The 20,016-nt window shown below is 41.7% G+C and overlaps 1 protein-coding gene across 2 annotated transcripts in view; it reads left to right on the top strand.

Annotated features, from left to right (window-relative positions):
- The window catches only part of LOC137423311 (glycerol-3-phosphate acyltransferase 3-like), a 57,618-nt gene that overhangs the window by 13,869 nt on the left and 23,733 nt on the right, over positions 1-20,016 (top strand). For both annotated transcript variants that reach the window (XR_010983677.2, XM_068110327.2), the window contains exons 5-8: positions 2,907-2,996; positions 3,367-3,460; positions 8,151-8,266; positions 14,581-14,636. Coding sequence is in view for 1 of the 2 variants with exons in the window: in XM_068110327.2 (XP_067966428.2) it covers positions 2,907-2,996; positions 3,367-3,460; positions 8,151-8,266; positions 14,581-14,636 (356 nt within the window). In the remaining variant the exon portion in view is untranslated. The remainder of the gene's footprint in view (positions 1-2,906; positions 2,997-3,366; positions 3,461-8,150; positions 8,267-14,580; positions 14,637-20,016) is intronic.

The raw sequence follows: 20,016 nt of genomic DNA, 5'->3' as shown, positions 1-20,016 counted from the left end.
AAAACTTTTGACTGGTAGTGTATATAAGCAGCAAAAGTCGGGTGATGAATATGATGTTAGCTGACTTCCATGCAGATGGAAGATGTCCTCAGGCAAATTATCGAGTGAATAGAGCAGGATGTTTGTGAAGTACTACATGTTACCTTTTGATTAAATCTGGCAGCAAAGCATTGGTTACTTTTGCTAGTCATACTATAATTTGAAAAGGGTGTGTTTGTTTGTTTGACTTCTATGCACTCCTTAACTGCTGCAAGGAATGAGTTGAAAACTGCTCGTGGTGCTCAGGGTGTGCACAGCAACGTTTTAGGTGGTAAAACAAATCCTAGTCCTGCGAGTTCAGGTTGTAGGGGAGCACCCCAATTTTCTCCATGTAAATATGTATGGCATAACACCGCTCCAGCTGGTCATACTAAAATACCCCAATTCTAGGGAAATTAACCTGTCTGTAAGGACAAGTTCTTTAATTATATGTAAAAATAAAAACAGCACGAACTGAATGAACAATTCCCACATGGCTTTTGGTATTACAAAACATTATTGTATATAATTTTAAGTTGGCCTCGCATGTCGCAAAGCCGGTGCAAAGTTAAATAACCGCACACCCATGCACACCCAACCCATGCATTCATTTTATACACCATAAAGCCAATGCTGACAATTCCATGACTACAAATGCAGTAACATGTAGACAAATCAAATGTCCATGAAAAGTTCACCTTTCCCTCCACAAGATCACATCTATCATTATACAGCTTGAAATAAAAAGAAATAAGAAATATTCCATACGTGGAAACGGATCCAAGAACCATCATACTAAAATACGCCATTTGTGTCTGTCTGTTTGATGAATTTTTGACACCAATACATTCTGTCGTTACTTATCCAATCTCAACCAAACTTGACAGGATGACGAAGGGTTACACAATGAAGGTTGTAGCGCATTCATTTGCCCCCCACCCCAAGGGGGTTTTCTCCCCTCGAGCGAGTTTGCCCACCATTGCCATCAATGGGGTTGCATGTTGAGGTGTATATACATGTTAAATTAGCTTTATCGTGGCGTATTTCCAAAGAAGATTTATCGTGGCGTTTTTCCAAAGACGCTTTTCATAACAAAATTAATGATAATCGCATATTATTAATGTTCTTACAAAACAATATTAATACTAATAATGTCCCACTTCCCCAAGGCGTTTTTCCTGCAGTGATAACATCTATAAATAGCTTATAGTTATAATGACGTTTCCGTGGGAGCAACAGGAAGTAAAAAATATTATAAACCACAAACACGTATGCTTAGCTTTTTAAACAGTCACTAATCCTCTTTACTAGTACCCGACTGCAAAGCCGCAATGAGCCGGCGAAGCCAAAGCCCCTTGCCACTATTTTACCCATCGCTATGGCATCAGTAGGTTTGGTAGTAGGTAGGTGTAGTAGGTACCGTACCTAGTTCAAAATGACACCATTTGCATTCTGGATGAGATTAAAATTTATAAAATTTCCTTCTTGATTAATTAGGTGAATTCGGTCTCAATTTCGGATATTTCCGGCCGTGAAAAACTATCCCCTCCGGCCGCAAGAATTCTAAAAAACAATTCTTCGTCAATTTTAGAATATTTGACGCCGTTTTCAGCCTCCGAAACGCGGTCATAAGCTTTTTTGAAATATTTTTTCAAATGCTCGAATCTCATTGGTTCCGGTGTTTGGTGACGATTTTCGTTGAAGATAACCAGGGCCCATGTGGGCCCGGGGAACAAGGTTGGTCTTAAAGTATTTTAATTACAAATTAGAGGTGCATAAGATTCTGAATCAAACAAAGACGGGTGAAACAAACTCCTATTGAACTTTTTCGCAATTGTTTATGCATACTTCTGCATCCGCAAGATGACGGCCTCCATTGAGCGATTTGGTGCGTCAAAGCTTCGAAATTCTCAAGAGATCCAGCAAAATCTGGCTTTTCAACATAATACGTACGTGTTCATTCACAACACCGCTTCGCCAGCTATTATACTAAATGAAGAAATTTGTAGGAACACCGACATCCGTGAAGTAAGGTTTACTTGCAGAACTGAGCGAACATCTACCTTACTCTATATAACCCACAAATATTGGGTTAATAACATGGCCCTTTCTGCCGCTACCGTGGCATTTTTCGTAGCAAACTTTTGAAACTCGCTCCTGCTGTTTGATACGAAACTGAAAGGGAGAATCTTGGGTTGTGCTCCCTTACCAAGCAGCTAGCTAGCGCTTGCCATGCCAGCCGTTCCTTAATGGTTTTGAATGGAGTGCTTGCTCGAATGCTTAAACCACTTGGCGATCTCTCCACAAGAAACTTGGTAAATGAACACACACCCAATGTTCTTGAGACCAGACCATAGATCGACTGTAATCTATGTACCCCAAAGAGGAATGACCCTTTCTGCCCCTCCCGTAGTTAGCGGGTGTCCTAGTTTCTCAAACTCGGACTTGAAGCAAGGTCTTCTGACTGAGATGAATAAATGAAATAAATACATTGCCATGATATAGACTTGCGATTTGTACGCGGAAATACTTTCATGTGCTGTTTCTCAAACTCCGACTATAATCAAGACATTTTACACGATTACATGTCACAAGGCAGTACAAAGACTTCGTGGTCTAATGGTTAGAACAGCTCAGAGTCTGACAGATCAGTGGTTTGAACAAGGCCACAACACCAAAGATTTATGGTCACAACACCAAAGGTCACAACACCACAACACCAAGACAAGGCCACAACAAAGATTTTAGAAATGGTACACATCAAAGATAACAATTTTTCTTTTTCTTCTTAGTAAATCAGGCTTGCATTGCGGTTTTCCAGTTTTAAGAATAGTTCTTTTATTTGAAACTACTCATTATTTTATTGTGTTTTTTTATGGTGTATTCAGGATGAAGGACTGGCTGAGTGAGAGTGTGCACTTGACAAGTTGTCGAATATTAGCCAGAAGTCTAAGCGCTGTCATCCGCTATCACAACACGTGAGTTTATTCAAGCTTCTCATTCTCATCTGCCTCATTCTGCATTTGATAGCTCCTTCTCATCTCTGTAATCAGTTTGCTTTTTCATGCCTTCATCTTTAGATCCTTTGATAGAGCTCGGCCTTCTCTTTCCATCCTCCTGTAAAACTGGCAACCAAGACGTCTTGAAATAAAATATAGAACCATTATTCTTGTAAGCACAGCACTCATTATAACCAGAGAAATGGTTCTTACTTACCTTAAGAAGGAAGGATTTGAAGAAAGGAAACAAGTTTTTCGACGAAGTGTATCTCATACATACAAGCCTATCTAATGAGCTTCAAATTATCTTTCTTTTTCTCATCTATATTGTCATCTTTTCCCGTCCCAGTGAAAACCGACCACGTAAGGGTGGGATCTGTGTAGCAAACCACACATCCCCGATTGATGTAATCATCCTTGCTGCTGACAGATGTTATGCAATGGTGAGTTATTTTTTTCTTAATATTTGTTGAGCAAGGTTTAAGAAGATAATAGTAAGTTCTGAAGTCCATAGTGATAGATTTTGTGCTCATAATGAAGTGATCTTGTGTTTTGCTCAAGTAAAATGCGCATGCACAAATCATAGCAATTGTTTGTGAGACAAATTCTCATCCTACTATATTAGGTAAGGCAATTTGCTGTATTTATGTGTGTACATCTGAAAATTATAGAAAAAAACAGAGCTGGTTGGATCTCCACCCAATAATGCTTACGTATTGGTAGTACCCAGGGTCAGGTCATGGCCACAACCACCATCCATGCAAGTGGGAGAGGACGAGAGACTTCGGATTTTTGCTTGTACACGTGCCACAGTGCAAGTGGTTTATTGACCCCTGCTGCAGGCAGGGGAGATTAATAGCCACAGCACAAAACATATTTGCTCCATATCCCCACTATACACCCATCCTCCTTCTCCCCTTCTCCCTAGGCTGCTCCCAAAGGGAGCAGGTGTTTCTAGTCATCTAAAAAGTGATGTTTAATGTGTCAAGGTTTCCTAAAAGTGGCAAGATGTGGGTATCAAGAGCTGTTGAACAGTGCGTGAAGGGTCCTGGAGGAAAGTGCTCATGGATGATTAGCATAATAGTAAAGATCATGAAGTGAGTGCTGACCACCTGATGACTCAGTGGCATAATGGTTAGAGCATCTGCTCTGAGTCTGTGAGGTCGGTAGTTTGAACCCTGGCTAAATCCACGAACATTCATATTATTACCGACAAACATTTTTCAAATGGTACCTGGTGCTTCCTACTTGATGCTCAGCATTTACAGGATAGAGCACTGAAAATACCCCAAAGGCTGCCATCTATGTACGAGTAGGAAATTCCTCCTTGATTGTCCTACTGAGTGCAGTGAAAAAGCAACGTCATAAAGATGATGTCGGGGGTACCCAGAGTGTGCTGGGAAGTGACGTCACCTCCCCCAATATCAATGGCTGTTTGTGTGAAAGTAAAGTCTCATGTTGCCTTGTATATCTGTGTGCATGTATGTGTGTTTTGTGTTGCAGCTCCTCCATGATCCTTAAAGCCATTTTAAAAATCGCACCCGTGTCCAAAGGGAGCGGTAGAGTTTGGCATTTCAAATATGAAATAGGCAAAGCCTAGAAACTAACGAAACCCTTTACAATTACCCTTTAGAATCTTTTAGAATTACCCTTTATAACCCTTTAGAAGTATCCGTCAGAACCCTTTAGAATTCCACTTTAGAACCCTTTAGAATAAAACCCGGTGTGTTAGAAAGGTTCTTCTTCTTCATTGTTCATGCATGGATGGAATGAAGGGCATCGGCAAATATTGAAGTGGCTTCACTGCTTAAAAAGAAGGGGCAAGACCCTAAGATAGAGGTGTTGGAAAGGATCATTTGTTGCTTGCATGTGGCAGTAAAGTTCTGCTGTGCTGCAGAACAGTGCCTGCATCCAACCACTTACTGAAACCAGTGGGAAGATTCCATTAGTGGAGGGGAAGGTCGAGAGCTCTTGCACGCAGGTCTTCAGGGACACATGCTGTAGCTTTATGAAGAAAAAGTTGCTCAAGGACGATGAGTACCATGGGAAAATCAGTTACATGCTGTTGATTGACAATATGGTAGGGAGCATGCCAATACTCAAGACTGAGGTAGATACTCCTTACCTGACGAGTGCGGTTGAAGCCCAGTGCCTGCTGGATGCACTCTACAACCTGATTGTTGGTAACATACCAGGGGCTAAGGAACCGGACAACCCGGACATAGCATGGCAAGAGAACTGCATAGTGACCACTTATATCCAGACACAGAAGGGTAATCAACTGTCTCCTCTTGTATTACAGGCATCCAGATATTCCAATTAAAGTAGCTGAAGTTACAACAAAAAGACATTGAGGTGTCAAGGAAGAAATTCAATGTCATCTCGTGGTTTGACGATGAAGCGTTTATTACTCGGAGAGATCGATTGGCTTTAATACAAACAAAGGAGATACCAAAAGAAACACCAAAAGAAATACTGAAGTACAGAAATGACAGCACTCAGCCAATATATCTCTTTATTTCCCTTGTGAAAAAGCCCTTTAAATAGTATGTTGCGCTGGAAAGCACAGAGTAGGGAGAGTGGAAAAAGGGGGCCGAGAGACCTTGAGATAAGGTGTTTGGTGTAGAAATGTCTGATCCGCATTTTGTTCAATTAATGGTACCCAAAGTCTGGACAGCGACATCTTGAGAGAAGACAAAATATATGTCAAACATTGAGCGACAGGGGGCCCCCAAGAGGCATACAGCCTTTGAAGACAAAGTATCCATGTGCCCAGTGTAAATATTATATAAGCTGTCTATAACCATATGCTATTTCAGTCAAGGAACAAAAGGGTTGTCTCAGCTTTGGTGTCCTTCTCCCCTCCGTTGTCCCGATCAACTGGCGCCATGATATATTTAATTATTAACATGTAACTGCTGATGTAAATATTTTTTTATTCAAGTTTACATATAGAATATATGTGTGCTCAGGAACATATGTGCTTAATTCTAATAATGATAAGTCTTAATGAACTTCACTATATATATATATAGATTAAGTAAATGGGATTTTAATTCTCACTTTTAAAGCAACAACATCTGTTTCTCATTATGAACCGGTAGTGGTCACTCGGTGTGCATGAAAGGGAGTGTTTTCTCCATGTAGCATGTTGGTTTTTAACACTGGCTTCTTAAATGACCTTCAAAATCGGCTTCATGTACAGCCAAGTTTGAACACAAGTTTTGATAATTAGTGGATTTTATAATTTAATTTAATTTAAACTACCACAGAGGCAGTACACATATCTCCATGATAGAAATGGTGAGGGCTGCTGTCGTGGGGCTGAGTGAAGCAACAGTGTGGTCGACGATGAAAACCTGTCGGAGCTCAGAAACTGCAAGTACAGTCGGACCCTGCCATTCGTGGTACCGCTATTCGTGGGTTCTGCGTATTCGCGGTTGATAAAATGCGACCTGTTTCTCTATTCGTGGCCGTGTTCCGCAAATTCACGGGTTTTTTTCTATTCGTGGCCGTGTTCCGCAAATTCGCGGGTTTTTTTCTATTCACGGCCGTGTTCCGTGAAATCGCGGGGTTTTTTTCCCCTATCCATGGCCATGTTCCGCGAATTCGCAGTTTTTCGGGGGCGCAAAAAAAAAATTCACACTGCGCTAGCTTGACACATTTATAAAACCCATCTTTTACCAGCCATGCATAAAGCAGCTGGACATACGCAAAAAAACATCTTCTACGAGCCGCGAACATGATGGTGTGTTTTTTTTAGTTTCACGGTGTGGTATGGCTAAGCTGGTTAAGCACTTTTAATCAACTGTAAGTGCATTCCTTCAATTAATTGGAAATGGTACCTGGTGTTATCGTTTTTAAAAATTTGTAAGCATTTTTTATGAAACTGTAATCATGTGCATTTGCGGTCGAAAACATTTTAAACTTAAAAAAATTTCCTCTATGAATCAGGAACTGTCGGGAACCTATAACATATCCCCCTTTTCTCCATTGAAACAATGCCGTGGCATACATTCGTGGGACTTTCACCGACCTTTGCGGATTTCCGTTGACATTTCTGGATTATCGTCGACATTCGTGGGTTTTGTCTCGCCATTTCCAGGACTTTCATCAACCTTCGCGGATTATCGTCGACATTTTCAGGATTTGCCTCTATATTTGTGGATTTTCGCGACTGGAACCTATCCCCCCTTTTTCCATTGAAACAATGCCCCGCCATTTGCGGTTTCGCACTTCATGGCATTTTCCAGGAACATATCCCCCACGAATAGCGGGGTCCCAATGGTACAAATAAATGGTGCTTGATGTCAGCTGTTCTCAGCTGTTCTCAGAGCAAGGAAGTAATATCCTTTGTCAATGGTTATCAAGCGGTGTTTACCATTTCTTTTCCAAGGACAACGACCTTAATCAGTCACTACGTCAATTTGGCAAGTGAGTCTATTTGGTCAAAACTTTATCCAATAATGTAGTGTCGAGGCGTCCCTTCGTCAAAAAGTACAGGAGATTTGAAAATGGGGATAACTTGATGATATAATTCGTCATATGTATCACTAGAGGCGATTGTTCATATGGATGGGACAAACCTTGTGTGTGTTGATGACCATAATCTTAATAAGATCATGCACTGCACTTGTTGAAATGATCCCACCCGATTCTTTATCTGCACGAAGATATTCATTGAAGCAGTTGTTTCGAATTTAAATTTGAGATTGATAAATATCCTCACACCTAAATATCCTCACACCTGTTACTTTATTTATTGGTGTGTCTATCTGTATTGACCAAGTGATTACTCGGAGAGATAGATTTAAATCGACTCGGAGACTCGGAGAAATAGAGATAGACTCGGAGACACAAATATTGTGTGAGAATGATAAAAGAACAAGATGGGATAACTTCAACAAGTTTTTTGATAATACTGCAGCACCAGGTAAAATACTGCATTAACAATGTGGTATTCTAATTACTTTTGCATGTAGAAAAGCACCAAATGCCACTCGGTGTTAAGATACAGGAAAGCAATGAAAAAAAATTGCCTTATCATCAAAATATGAATGACGAAGTATATTCCTTAGTCACACAAGTAACAGTAACAAATAATTTGCATGTTGTTTGTGTATGCCAAGGCAGGTTGGTCAAGTGCAGGGAGGACTCTTGGGATTGCTGGAACGTTCCGTGAAGCGTGCTTGTTCCCATGTCTGGTTTGAACGATCAGAAATACGGGACCGTCATCTTGTCACAAAACGGTTAGATTGGAACAAATCTGTACAGAATATAACTGCAAAAGTATGATGATTTTTACCTGGAAGCAATGTATGTAAATATATATATATATATATATTAATATATTTTTTATATTTTATTTTATATTATGCTAGGTAAAGTCATATTGTTTGAGATCCGTCCTTTGGCTGGCCAAATGTGACCAAACTTAAAATTATGTTTTCATAATTTTTTCATGTTTTCACCCACCTCTCCGACATACCAACTTGAATTATATATTTATATATACTTTACCATCACCGTTACCAAAACACAACAGTAAATAATTAATTTACTAGTATAAAAGCCTGTAAAAAATGATGGGTTAGGCCTATATGGTATATGGACCATTTACAGGTGCTTGCGTCAAATGGCAAGCAAATATTCAAGACTGGAAGATATATAATGTTTCATAGCACAAGAAGCATTATTTTAAAACACGACATGTACAAATGTGACCCTATTTTCTTTATCTTCTGGAATATGAATGAATGAATATGAATATGAATGAATGAATGAATTTATTTATCTTCTGGGACGTTTCACTTTGACGGTGCAGCCACGTAAGCATGACAAAGTCTGAAGCCTCGGCCTAGATTCAGGTGTCCTTATATGTTCTTTTTTATGAGACATCCTATGGATTTAAATGAACGCGTTGCACATCACGTGCGGGGAACTTCACCTCCCTGCACCTTGTATTTTTTTTTTTTTAAACGCTTCTGTACACCGCCCTTGAGGCTCGGTTTGCAATCCACCGTCTACAATTCCAACAGAAGAGATAATTATTATTTTATGGAAAATATTTTTCAAGTTTTTTTAATCCTCAAAAATGGACCGTAGTGGACTCACAGTCATGTTAAAAGATTGGCCTTTAACCCGAACTGAACTGATTATTTTGACTTTCCCTTATTGGGGTGGAGGACCTCTAAGCCCCTCCATCAGATCTCGGCCGTCGATGGGCCGATAAACTTGAAAATTTGCACACACATAGATCATCACATAATGAACAAGATGGTAGGGTTTTTAATTTTAATAAAGAATGTATTAATTTGTCTTATCATTGCCTAACTAGTTATGCAATATCTACATAAACATATGCAACTAGAACGGCACTCATTAGAGAGCCTACCTCCACCAGGCTGAACAAATTATGTCTTGTATCCCATGGATTTAGATTCGAACCTGAATCAAAATCTAATCGGCTTGTTCTTGTCACTTATCAAACTCATCCACCAAGTCTTGTCACAAGTCGTCCACAATTTTGTGAAATGTCATGCTATATGTCGTTTTTGGCGATGAAATATCACTCAATGGTGAATAATCAATTAAAAGAATTGAACTGCCTGCAATTATATCAACTGACATTGAAAACTGAACGGCAACTGTGTCTTTGGAAGAGACTAGCCTAAATTAATGTCATGAAATTTGAACGGTCTTCATTTGTATCAGCCGACATTTATGTGAGACTGACGAGCCTTACTTTCATGCTGTTCTGTAGTTCTTGTGAATCTGATAGCTTTATGATGAAAAAGTTTCGAACTTTGCCTAAAATGCATTCAAACTAGAAAATGGGCAAAATTGACATATTTGAATAGGTAGTGAGCTAATAACTCCGAAAGTCTTGAGTGTACGAATTAGGTTTCAACATGGTATGGAGCATGCTAAACAAAAAGACAACAAAAAAGTCACAGTACCAATTCGGTTTCTCCATCTCTCCAAGCACATTTAGACATTACCTCCACCACCGAAGGTGCATGGAGGTTATGTTTTCACCCTTGTCTGTTTGTCTATCTGCCTGTGAACAGGATATCTCGAAAAGTTGTGGACAGATTTGGATGAAATTTGGTGGAGATGATACGACAAGGATGAAATGATTAGATTTTGGTGAAGATCCCCTGAGAATATTTAAATGTGATTCTTCACCATTGAGAGATAGGTCAAAATAAAGTATATATAGCACGATATCTCAAAAAGTTATGGACTGATTTAGCTGAAACTTGATGGGCAGGTTGTGTGTGTGTGACAAGGAAGAATTTATTCAATTCTGGTAAAGATCCGAATCCAGTTCTGGATACGAGAGTTTTTAAAAACTGCAAGTGTTTCTTCACCTTTGAGTGATTGGGCCAAAAACAACATATAGCATGATATTTCAAAAAGTTGTGGATGAGTTATGACAAAAGTTTTTTTTTTTTTTTCTTATTGTATACTGAATCGAGGGTTGGTGAATAAGTTGGGTAGGCGACAAGGACAAGCTGATTAGGTTTTGGTTCAGGTCTGGATCCAGATCTGACCCATCAGCGGGATGTTGTTGTTTCGTATGCAGCCTGTGGCTGGCTGCTGGTTGTATCATTTTTCTGGAAGCGCGTTTGGGCCGTTGATGCAGTGCCCCAATTACCAGTGATCTGGTACTCAATTTGCCAACCTCGGAAGGATTACACGCTCAGTCAACCCCAATGGCATTAATTCAAAGATTGACCGGGATTCATACTCAGGACCCTAGGATCCCAAGCCAGCACCCTAACCGTTAAGCCAACACCCGGCTCATCAGTGGGATACAAAACTTAAACTGTTGCCTGGTGGAGGTATGCTCTCTAGCGAGTGCTGTTCTTGTTGACCGCTGTATTGAATCCAACTCACCGTCAATAACTGCCCTTGCTTTCACAGTCTTTCATGCACCACACGCAACCACTTTAATAACCCCACACCTCACACAAACCACAATCCACAATCCAGAAAGAGAAAAGGAGCAGGAACCTTCTGCCTGTTTGAATGCGCTTGGTGGGAAAGGCCACCGGGCGAGAAAACCCCCTCAGAAAGAGAACAGTGTTGCGCATGGAAGAACTCCAGTGCGGGATGATTGACAGTGGAGGGAGGCGGTTCCTGGCGAGCACACCAATAGGAACACGCTGGGGTGGGTCAAACAACAAGCTATGACCTTTGCTCCCAGGGACTCCGCCTCCCATGAACTTTGATCCCTCGAGTCTCCACCCCTTGCAAGTAGCTTCAAAGACAGAACGGCGAGCCATTCACCACTGTTGAACCACATCAGGGACTCTGCTGTGACTCGTACTGGATACGACCTGCCTGCCCACTCGGACCAAAAGGAGAGCTGATACCGGGAATCTGCACTGGTCTCAACATCAGGGGCACTGAAGGCAGGTTGTCGTGAACCAGGGGCGCTGTGAGGATGGAGTGAGGAGGGTCCGGAGAGCGAGGGCGAGCAGGCAGGAGGTCCCTGGCACAGGGAGATAGCTACAGAACTGATATACGTGACTTTCTCTTGCGCTCCATCTGATTTACTTCTTATTCATCGACCTAGACTCATAAAGGGCTGTCAACTAGTGCAAAGAGCTATCAACAACTGGCCTTTTGACCCTTCTGGGCAAAGCTATACGTGCACACCTCACACCTTTCCTCTAGGTAAACACCGCATGCACTCGCACTTCTACATTCACACTATCTATTTTCATTACACCCCCCCCCCCCCCTTTTCTTCTTTACCTGTATCAGGATCGGCACATGTCTGTCAATCATGCCCACAGTGAGTGAAAGGGCCGCCAACATGCTCTGATCTGTAGCTCTCTTCTCCTCTTTCTTTCTAGCTTCCTCGGTATGGTCTGCTGGCATTCTGTCCCATGTATAGTTGTTAAGTAAGATTGTAGAACAGGATAAGCGTTGAGGGTAAGAACTGAATAAATGTGCCTTGTCTTTCATCATTGATAATTGTGCTTGAACAAATGTGTGTTTTTCACAATTGATTATTGTACATACAGTTGTGGCCAAAAATATTGGCACCCTTGCACTTTTTTCAAATAACTCACAATTTTCTCTAAAATAAGTTGAAATTGACAAAAGTATCTGGTCTCCACAATTCTTTATTTCACTGTTAATATTACAGAACCTTTGTTTTTCTTTCAGAACTTAATATATCCTTTTAAATCAGAAAATAAAAAGAAATGGCATTGACCAAATTATTGACACCCAAGACTTAATATTTGGTAGCACAGCCTTTGGACAAAATAACTGCAGACAAGCACTTCCTATAGCCATGAATGAGCTCCCTACACCTCTCTACTGGCAGTTTGGCCCATTCTTCTTGTGCAAACTGCTCCAGTTCTCCCAGATTTGAAGGATGCCTTCTCCCAACTGCTGTTTTCAGATCTTCCCACAGGTGTTCAATGGGATTTAGATCTGGACTCATTGCTGGCCACTTCAGAACAGTCCAGCGTTTTGTCCTGAACCATTCCTGGGTATTTTTTGAAGTGTATTTGGGGTCATTGTCCTGTTGCAAGACCCATGACCTATGACAGAGACCCAGCTTTTTGACATCGGGTTGAACACTGTGCTCCAAAATGCCTTGGTAATCTCCTGATTTCATGATGCCATGCACACATTCAAGGCACCCAGTGCCAGAGGCAGCACAGCAACCCCAAAACATCACTGAACTTCCTCCATGTTTGACTGTAGGGAAGGTGTCATTTTGTTTTCTGTAAACATGGAGATGATGTGCTTTACCAAAAAGCTCTAATTTTCTCTCATCTGTCCACAGTACATTCTCCCAGAAGGATTTTGGCTTGTTCAGGTGTGTTTTGGCAAACTCCAGTCAGGCTTTCTTAAATCTCTCTCTCAGCAGTGGGGTCCTTCTGGGTCTCCTACCAAAGAATCCCCTTTCATCGAGTTGGCGACGGATGGTGCGAGTTGAATCTGTCATACCTCGAGTCTGAAGGTCAGCTTGAATCTGTTTGGCAGTTGATCGAGGTGCTTTCTCCATCATTCAAACAATCCCTCGCTGCAATCTTCGATTAAGTTTTCTCTTGCGGCCACGTCCAGGGTGGTCGGCTACAGTGCCATGGGCCTTAAAACTCCCTTGATAACATTGCATACGGTGGACACAGGAACATCAAGGTCTCTGGAGATGGACTTGTAGCCTTGAGATTGTGCATGCTTGGCTACAATCTTGTGTCTGACCTCCTCAGACAATTCCCTGGTTTTCTTTCTTTTCTCCATGCTCATTGCGGTACACACAGTGACACAAAACAGCAGAATGACAAACTATTGTCATTCTCTATTCAAACTGGTTGAATGAGTGATTTTTATATTGCAGACACCTGCAACTCACCACAGGTGAGTTCAATTCCAAAGTAAAGGAGAATCACCTGCTTGAATCTAATCGTTTCTAACAACTTCTAAAGAGGTGCCAATAATATTGTCCAGGCCATTTTAGGATTTATGTGTGGAATAAGCTAAGATTTCGTAATTTTTTTTACCTTTCTTTGTTTTGTGCCACTGCAAACCAAAGAAATACATATGTGGATACCAAAAGAGTTTTAATTTCAACAATTTTCTGGAAGAAATGCTGCATTATTTGAAAAAGTGCAAGGGTGCCAATCTTTAACTATTGGCTTGATTAAGTGTGTTGTATTATAGTATAGATAGCCAGGAAGTTCTGCTCCACCGATTGGCTCCAGTACGTATTGGACGGCTTCCATCAAATTTGATAATATTTGAGGTGTGAGGTACGTGTTTGATAATTTTGATTGGCTCCGGTATGTGTTTGATAATTTAGCCGGTACGTATTTGACAGTTTCGCTTGGCCGTAGCTGAATAAATAGCCAAGTACGCACTGAGGGTATGTGCCCCAATTGACATTGCCAATCCACTGGAAAGGTAACATGTTTTGTGAAAGATTGAGGACCCTGCCAGGTTTGGCGGTATCAATCGGTGTCCGTGGTTGACTCGCAACCTGCCGGACCAGGGAATTATCCATGGCTGGTGGCCTCAGGGCCGGAGTTTGGGAGGAGTTGCACACTGGTGTGGATGGAGACATCTTTCGGAACGTCCTGCCCTGAGGGGGCAGCTCCTATTCAAAGTGTTCCGACCCTCTTCACGGCTCACCGCTTACTTTATGGCCTTGGCTTGCAAACTGCTAGCCAAACAGTTCACGATGGTGTCCGATGAAATGCACGTAACTCTGACAACCCAAATCCTCCAAAATCTGATTACCTTAGCCCTTTGTGCATATGCATTGGCCTTGTCTGAACAAGTGTTCTAAGATTACGATCACCGCACTGACAGCACGTATTACATACGACTTACCTCTGACAGATCCCCATTACAACAGTAAATCTAACCTACTCGAACAAACAGTCCATACAATATTCTTACCACAATCGATTTATGCCCACCTCACCCCACACCTTCCACATAACAATATATTGCAAATGTTTATTGCAGAAATAAAGATAACATAATTATTAATTCTGCTCTCATTTTAGTTCATTGGTTTCTCTTTTTTTAGGCTGCAAGAGCATATCGCTGATAAGAAGAAACTTCCAATATTAATATTTCCAGAAGGTATTTTTACTTTCTTTAGATATTGACTCCTTTATTTAGAGTGGTTTCTCGGTTGTTTTGTTTATTTGACTTTTATGCATTCCTGAACTGCTGGATGGAAGTAGTTGAAAACTGGTGGGTGTACCCAAGGTGTGCACAGGGAGGTGTTAGGCAATTTAAAAAAAAATCATAGCCCGGCCGTTCAGGGTGGTAGCAGGACCCTATAATGAGGAACCCAGGACCCTAATAGCAGGCCACTTAGCCGGGAGAACGAAGCTTGCTGGGACCCAACCTGTTGGAGCAGTCAAGGGAAGAGGTTCCGAAACAGAATTTTTTGGAAATCAAATTTATGTTTCACAGCAGCGATTTGTCTACACAATAAGCCATGCTTTTTTCATAATTTACAGGATAATCCACAATGATGTGTAACTTCTCAAACAGCTGTCATAATTTCACGAATGTGACCCTCTTTTGTCTTTTGAGGCCACCGAAAGAACAAGGTCTAAATGTTTTTCCATGGAAGTTTCAACCATGTTGAACAATTTCTCTGTGCCCCAGCGGACGCTCGTTTTAGGGACGTTTTCTGCGACGAAGTAAAATGCTTTACACAAAGGTAGTTTCATAGGGTCCATCCAAAATGCCGAATTCCACAATACAAAACCATCAAATGTATTGTTGAAAAGTTTAGAGACACTGGAAGTGTGAACGACTAAATTTAAGAACACAGTGGTCGAAAACCGTCATTGAGAACACCCGACCGACACACATAGAGGCTGTGAGAGAACATTTGCAGACCTCTCCAAAAACGTCAACACGCCGACATGCACAGCTGGTGGTGGCTTCTTGCAAGACCATTGGCAGAATCATTCACAATGATCCGAAACTCTATTCGTACAAGATACAGTTACTGCAGCACCAGACTGAAAGAAATAAGAGGGAGAAGTTCAAATTTTGCACCACCGCTATCCAGCAGATCGAAGAAGACCAGGATTTTCCAGACATGTCCTTTGGTGATGATGTCCACTTCCATCTCCATGGTGGCATGAACCAACAGAACATGCGATTTTGGGCAGAACATCAACCGCACGAACAAATGGAACAACCAGTTTCTGCAGTGAAAATAACGATTTGGTGTACTATTGAATGTAACGGTATAATAGGACCTTTCCTCTTTGAGAACAAAGCCGGACAAACAGTGACAGTCAACACAGATAGATATGAGGAAATGCTGCAGAGAAGATTCCTTCCAGCACTGAGAAGGAAAAAAGACATCGTTATGAATTCAGTCATCTTCCAGCAAGATGGTGCCTCACCGCATATGTCTCATGATGTTTTGGAGCTTTTGAAACGACATTTCCTGGGTGATCAACTCATTTCTCAACGAACGGCTAACCCATGGCCTCCATACTCCCCAGATCTGTCTCCTCCCAAATATTACTTCCTGTCATTTTCATTTCATTAGGCCTGGCCCGCAGAGGCATGGTGCTTGGATTGAGCACTTCAACTACTCGTGACATTGCCCCTTATTGCTTGTTGAAGCATTTTTTCGCTGTAATAAACAAAATCTTAGATAATCCTGTGTATTGTTAGGAAAAAAATAATAATCGAACAATAGTAAAAATAAATTACAGTTAAATAAAAAGATGCACATCATTATACATCCAATACTTATGCTTACCTAAAATGGGCAGACTGAATGTAAATAGAACTATTGTTCAACAATGGTAAAACATATAAGTATCAACATACCAATAAATAAAAGGTGACCTTCTGTACTCTTACCTCCTAATCATATTTTCATCTCAAATCCAAATTTATTGATTATATAGCAATAATAACAAAGCTGACATCACTGTTCCTATACTTATGGAGGGCAATGTGTGTGTGGGCATGTGTATATATATATATATATATATATATATATATATATATATATATATATATATATATATATATATATATATATATATATATTCAAACAACTCCATGGTAAGATATCCAACCTTTAATTGAACCAACAATAACTGAACGTTTCAGTTAACAATATGTGGAAAATCACATGCATCCGTTAACCTTCCTCAAGAGTGATAAAATAATCTCAAAACCCCCTTTATATACTCAAAGGTGGGGTTAGGCAAAGCTGGACAGCCAATCAAAACACATATCACATCGCTCTCGTGAACTCAGACCATTATCACCAATTAAAAAAATTAACAGCACCTTAACGGCTCAAAACCATAACGTAAATATAACTGGATTATAACCCAAATGTTTAGATACACTCCGGAACAATCGGTAAAATTTTTAACAAGTGATCATAAGTTCATGTAACCCTATTAGTTAGTGAGATGAAAGCACAAAATAACCTGTAATAGTATCAATATTGTTATGTCGGTGAGGGTAGTGATATGTAGAGCCAGATAGATCTGTGTAGGTAACGTGCTTCGTCTGTCGCGGTAAGGAATCTGCCCTGTAATAAGTTTCATGTGTAGGCGTTTTGTCGGGTAAGGAGTATACTTGTGAACCTACCAGGAGGTTCGTGTGTTAAGTAGAGTTAGCGATTAAAGAGTAGCACCCCTGTGTGTCTCACCTGGTCAGCCAAGCCTTTGTCCCTTATGGCAATGCAGACCTGTAGACACCATAGTTAGGTCCCTATCGCAACACTAAACGATTCCCTTCCCCTGACATGACTTCGGAAGGAAACAAGGCCAGGACACCGCCGACGATGGCCGCCGCCAATTACACCTCCGGCAGGCCTGTCCACCTCGAGTGTCACGCGCTGTGACCACGGAACAGGGGACGAGAGTTGGGGTGGGGCGGTAGGCGTGAACCTCCAGCCGGCGAGTCAGTGGAGGGCACTGATTGGGTAATGCGGTAAGGCTGACGTCACGGAGAAGGTTATTTAAGAGAGCGCCGAACGCCATTAGTTGGTGAGTCTTGCGCCATTTGAGTTAGTCTGGAGAGTCTCTTGCGGTTCGTGCTCTTGTTTGCGCAGCTAGCCTTTTTGGACATCCGGCGCTTTGTCTTGCACAGCCAGAGTTGAGTTGAGATATAGCCCGAGTGGAGTTCGCTTGTTTCTTGCACGTTCACTTCGGGAGAGCTGACTGGGACGTGGCAGGCCGATCGTGTGGGAAGATCGACCTCGCTTGGAGCAGCTAGCCTGCGTTGGACGCACGGTGCTTTTCCTGCTGTGGGACCTCGTGGTGCTTGGAGCGGTGCTTTTCCTGCTGTGGGACCTCGTGGTGCTTGGAGCGGTGCTTGTGCTTGGAGCAGTGCTCGGTGCTTTGTAGCTTGGTGCACGGACCTCGTGGGAGCGGCAAGAGGCTTGGAGTGAGGCCTTGTGGCGCTTGGAGCGAGGCCTTGTGGCGCTTGGAGCGAGGCCTGGTGGTGCTCGGAGACGGACGGAGAGGGCCGTGTGGGACGTCGGCGGACACGACTACATGACTGCAGACAGATAAGCTCGCACCCCACATTCCCCAATTACACGACGAACGTGTTCTTTTATTAATTCATAATCCCTCGTCTGTTTCTGATATTTGTGTGTGGGGACGTCCCGATTTAGGACATTTTATTACCGGCGCGTATTTTCCTGTCCCTGTCTTTATTGGTAATAAACCCTTGTATTATTTTTCATCCCCTGTTAAACCTGTGCCCGGTTGAATTAATTTCCTTGCAGGATCGAAGCTGCCGTCGTTTCACCAAGGTAAGCTTTTGCCACAGCCTTCCATTTTCCTTCATCCTCCCGCGTGACCATAGTAAAATCCGTATTGGTTGTTGCCTCCGCAATAAATCCATTCAGGCCTATCCGCGACCTTCTGTTGTGAACTGGAGTCGCACGACAATATCAACACATGGCCATATGCTATGGGTAAAGAGGTGGGGAGAAACAAAGGAGGGGGGGGGGGTGGTTTGGGGGATATTGTCCTGATAAAAACCTTGGATGACAACATGATGTGGAATCTCTATTTAAAGTCAGGGAATCCCCACTCTGGTTACACAAGAGTGGATCAAATGCTAACGGAAAGTCAATCATCTCCTGCGTGATCAACATAACAGTTTATTCCATGTGCCAAATCTCCAAGATACGTCTTCTTTTCTTTTCTTTTTTTTGTATACAAGATCGACGCTCGTTTAATAGTACAACTGCTAAGCACCTCAATTGTGCACTTTATGGTAAAAGCACCAAATTTTCCTCAGTGTTATTATTGACCATTTGTAACATTTTTCAGATATGGGCCAAATTGTACCTATTCCAACATGGCCGCCAGGGGTCAATGAACTTTTACCTCAAGTTTTCTTATTTTTGCATCATATAAAGCACCTTTTCTGTGAAGAAAGCTATGATACCTAAATATTTAATAGACCATTAATTTCAATATGTAGTTGGTACATAAGTAAAAAACAGTTTTGGTTAAATTTTACCTAAAAGTGGGTAAAACTTTCACATGAAGAACAACAAATAACAAAATCTGATATGTTACATTTTTGACTAATTTGTACTTCCTCCATCATGAAAGAAAGCTAATATTTAAGTGTGCATAGACTTGCTTTAATTTGCATGTAGACACAGCATAAATAGTCTTTATCTACTGAAATATACATCAGTTGTCTTAAAACCAAAGTGTATCTGCATGGCATTCACAGTCCCAAGTTGTACTACTCAGCGGAGATGAAGTTGATAGCTGCAACCTCTTCCGATCATACTCGGGCACGAGTATGCTACTTCTTAACTTGGTCAAGTTTCAAACTGTATTGACTATGTCTTCAAGTACTCGATGCACTGCAGCCCTTGTGTTCAAATGTACATTGCAGGAACACATTAGACTTCACATGGACAGGTACACAGATCAGTGCAAGCGATGGTCGCTTTTGTGCACTTGCAATTACCATGACACAAGACATTACAACCACACTTGATAAGTTCATAGCAGACTCTAGATGCCTCTGGAAGTTTGGTCCACAGGGGCTGCTACTCACCTGTATTTAGCTCCAACCCCAGTCTGATGGACTTGGAAGCTCTGGGTTCAGCGTCTGTGACTGGTTCCAACAGTTGTCTTGGTAGGCAGCTCGTTTGACATGTTCTGTGAGTGCTGCCTGGGTCGGAGGAATGTTCTCTAAAGCACGTGCCTTTTGAGCAAATAGCTGCTTTCTGGTGGCATTGACTTCAGTCAACTCACTTGTTCTGTGGTATAAGAGGACAACAAAGCGCTCAATGAGAGCCATAGATTTCTCACTGATGTCTACAGGCATCTGTGCAAGTTCATCAAATGCTTCAGTAACCTCGGGAAAGGAGTTCCATGTTGCCCATACCGTCTTCTTCCCAATTCCAGCAAATTGAGACACGGTATCGCACACTGTTAAAGCATGGAATAGGCCAAGAGTAGATGCTTTCCTGGGACCC

This window comes from Myxine glutinosa, chromosome 3 (assembly GCF_964187855.1).
Source record: "Myxine glutinosa chromosome 3, kmMyxGlut1.1, whole genome shotgun sequence".
Lineage (NCBI taxonomy): Eukaryota > Metazoa > Chordata > Myxini > Myxiniformes > Myxinidae > Myxine > Myxine glutinosa.
The sequence above is the reverse complement of the archived record's forward strand: the minus strand, read 5'-3'. Positions and strand labels throughout refer to the sequence as shown.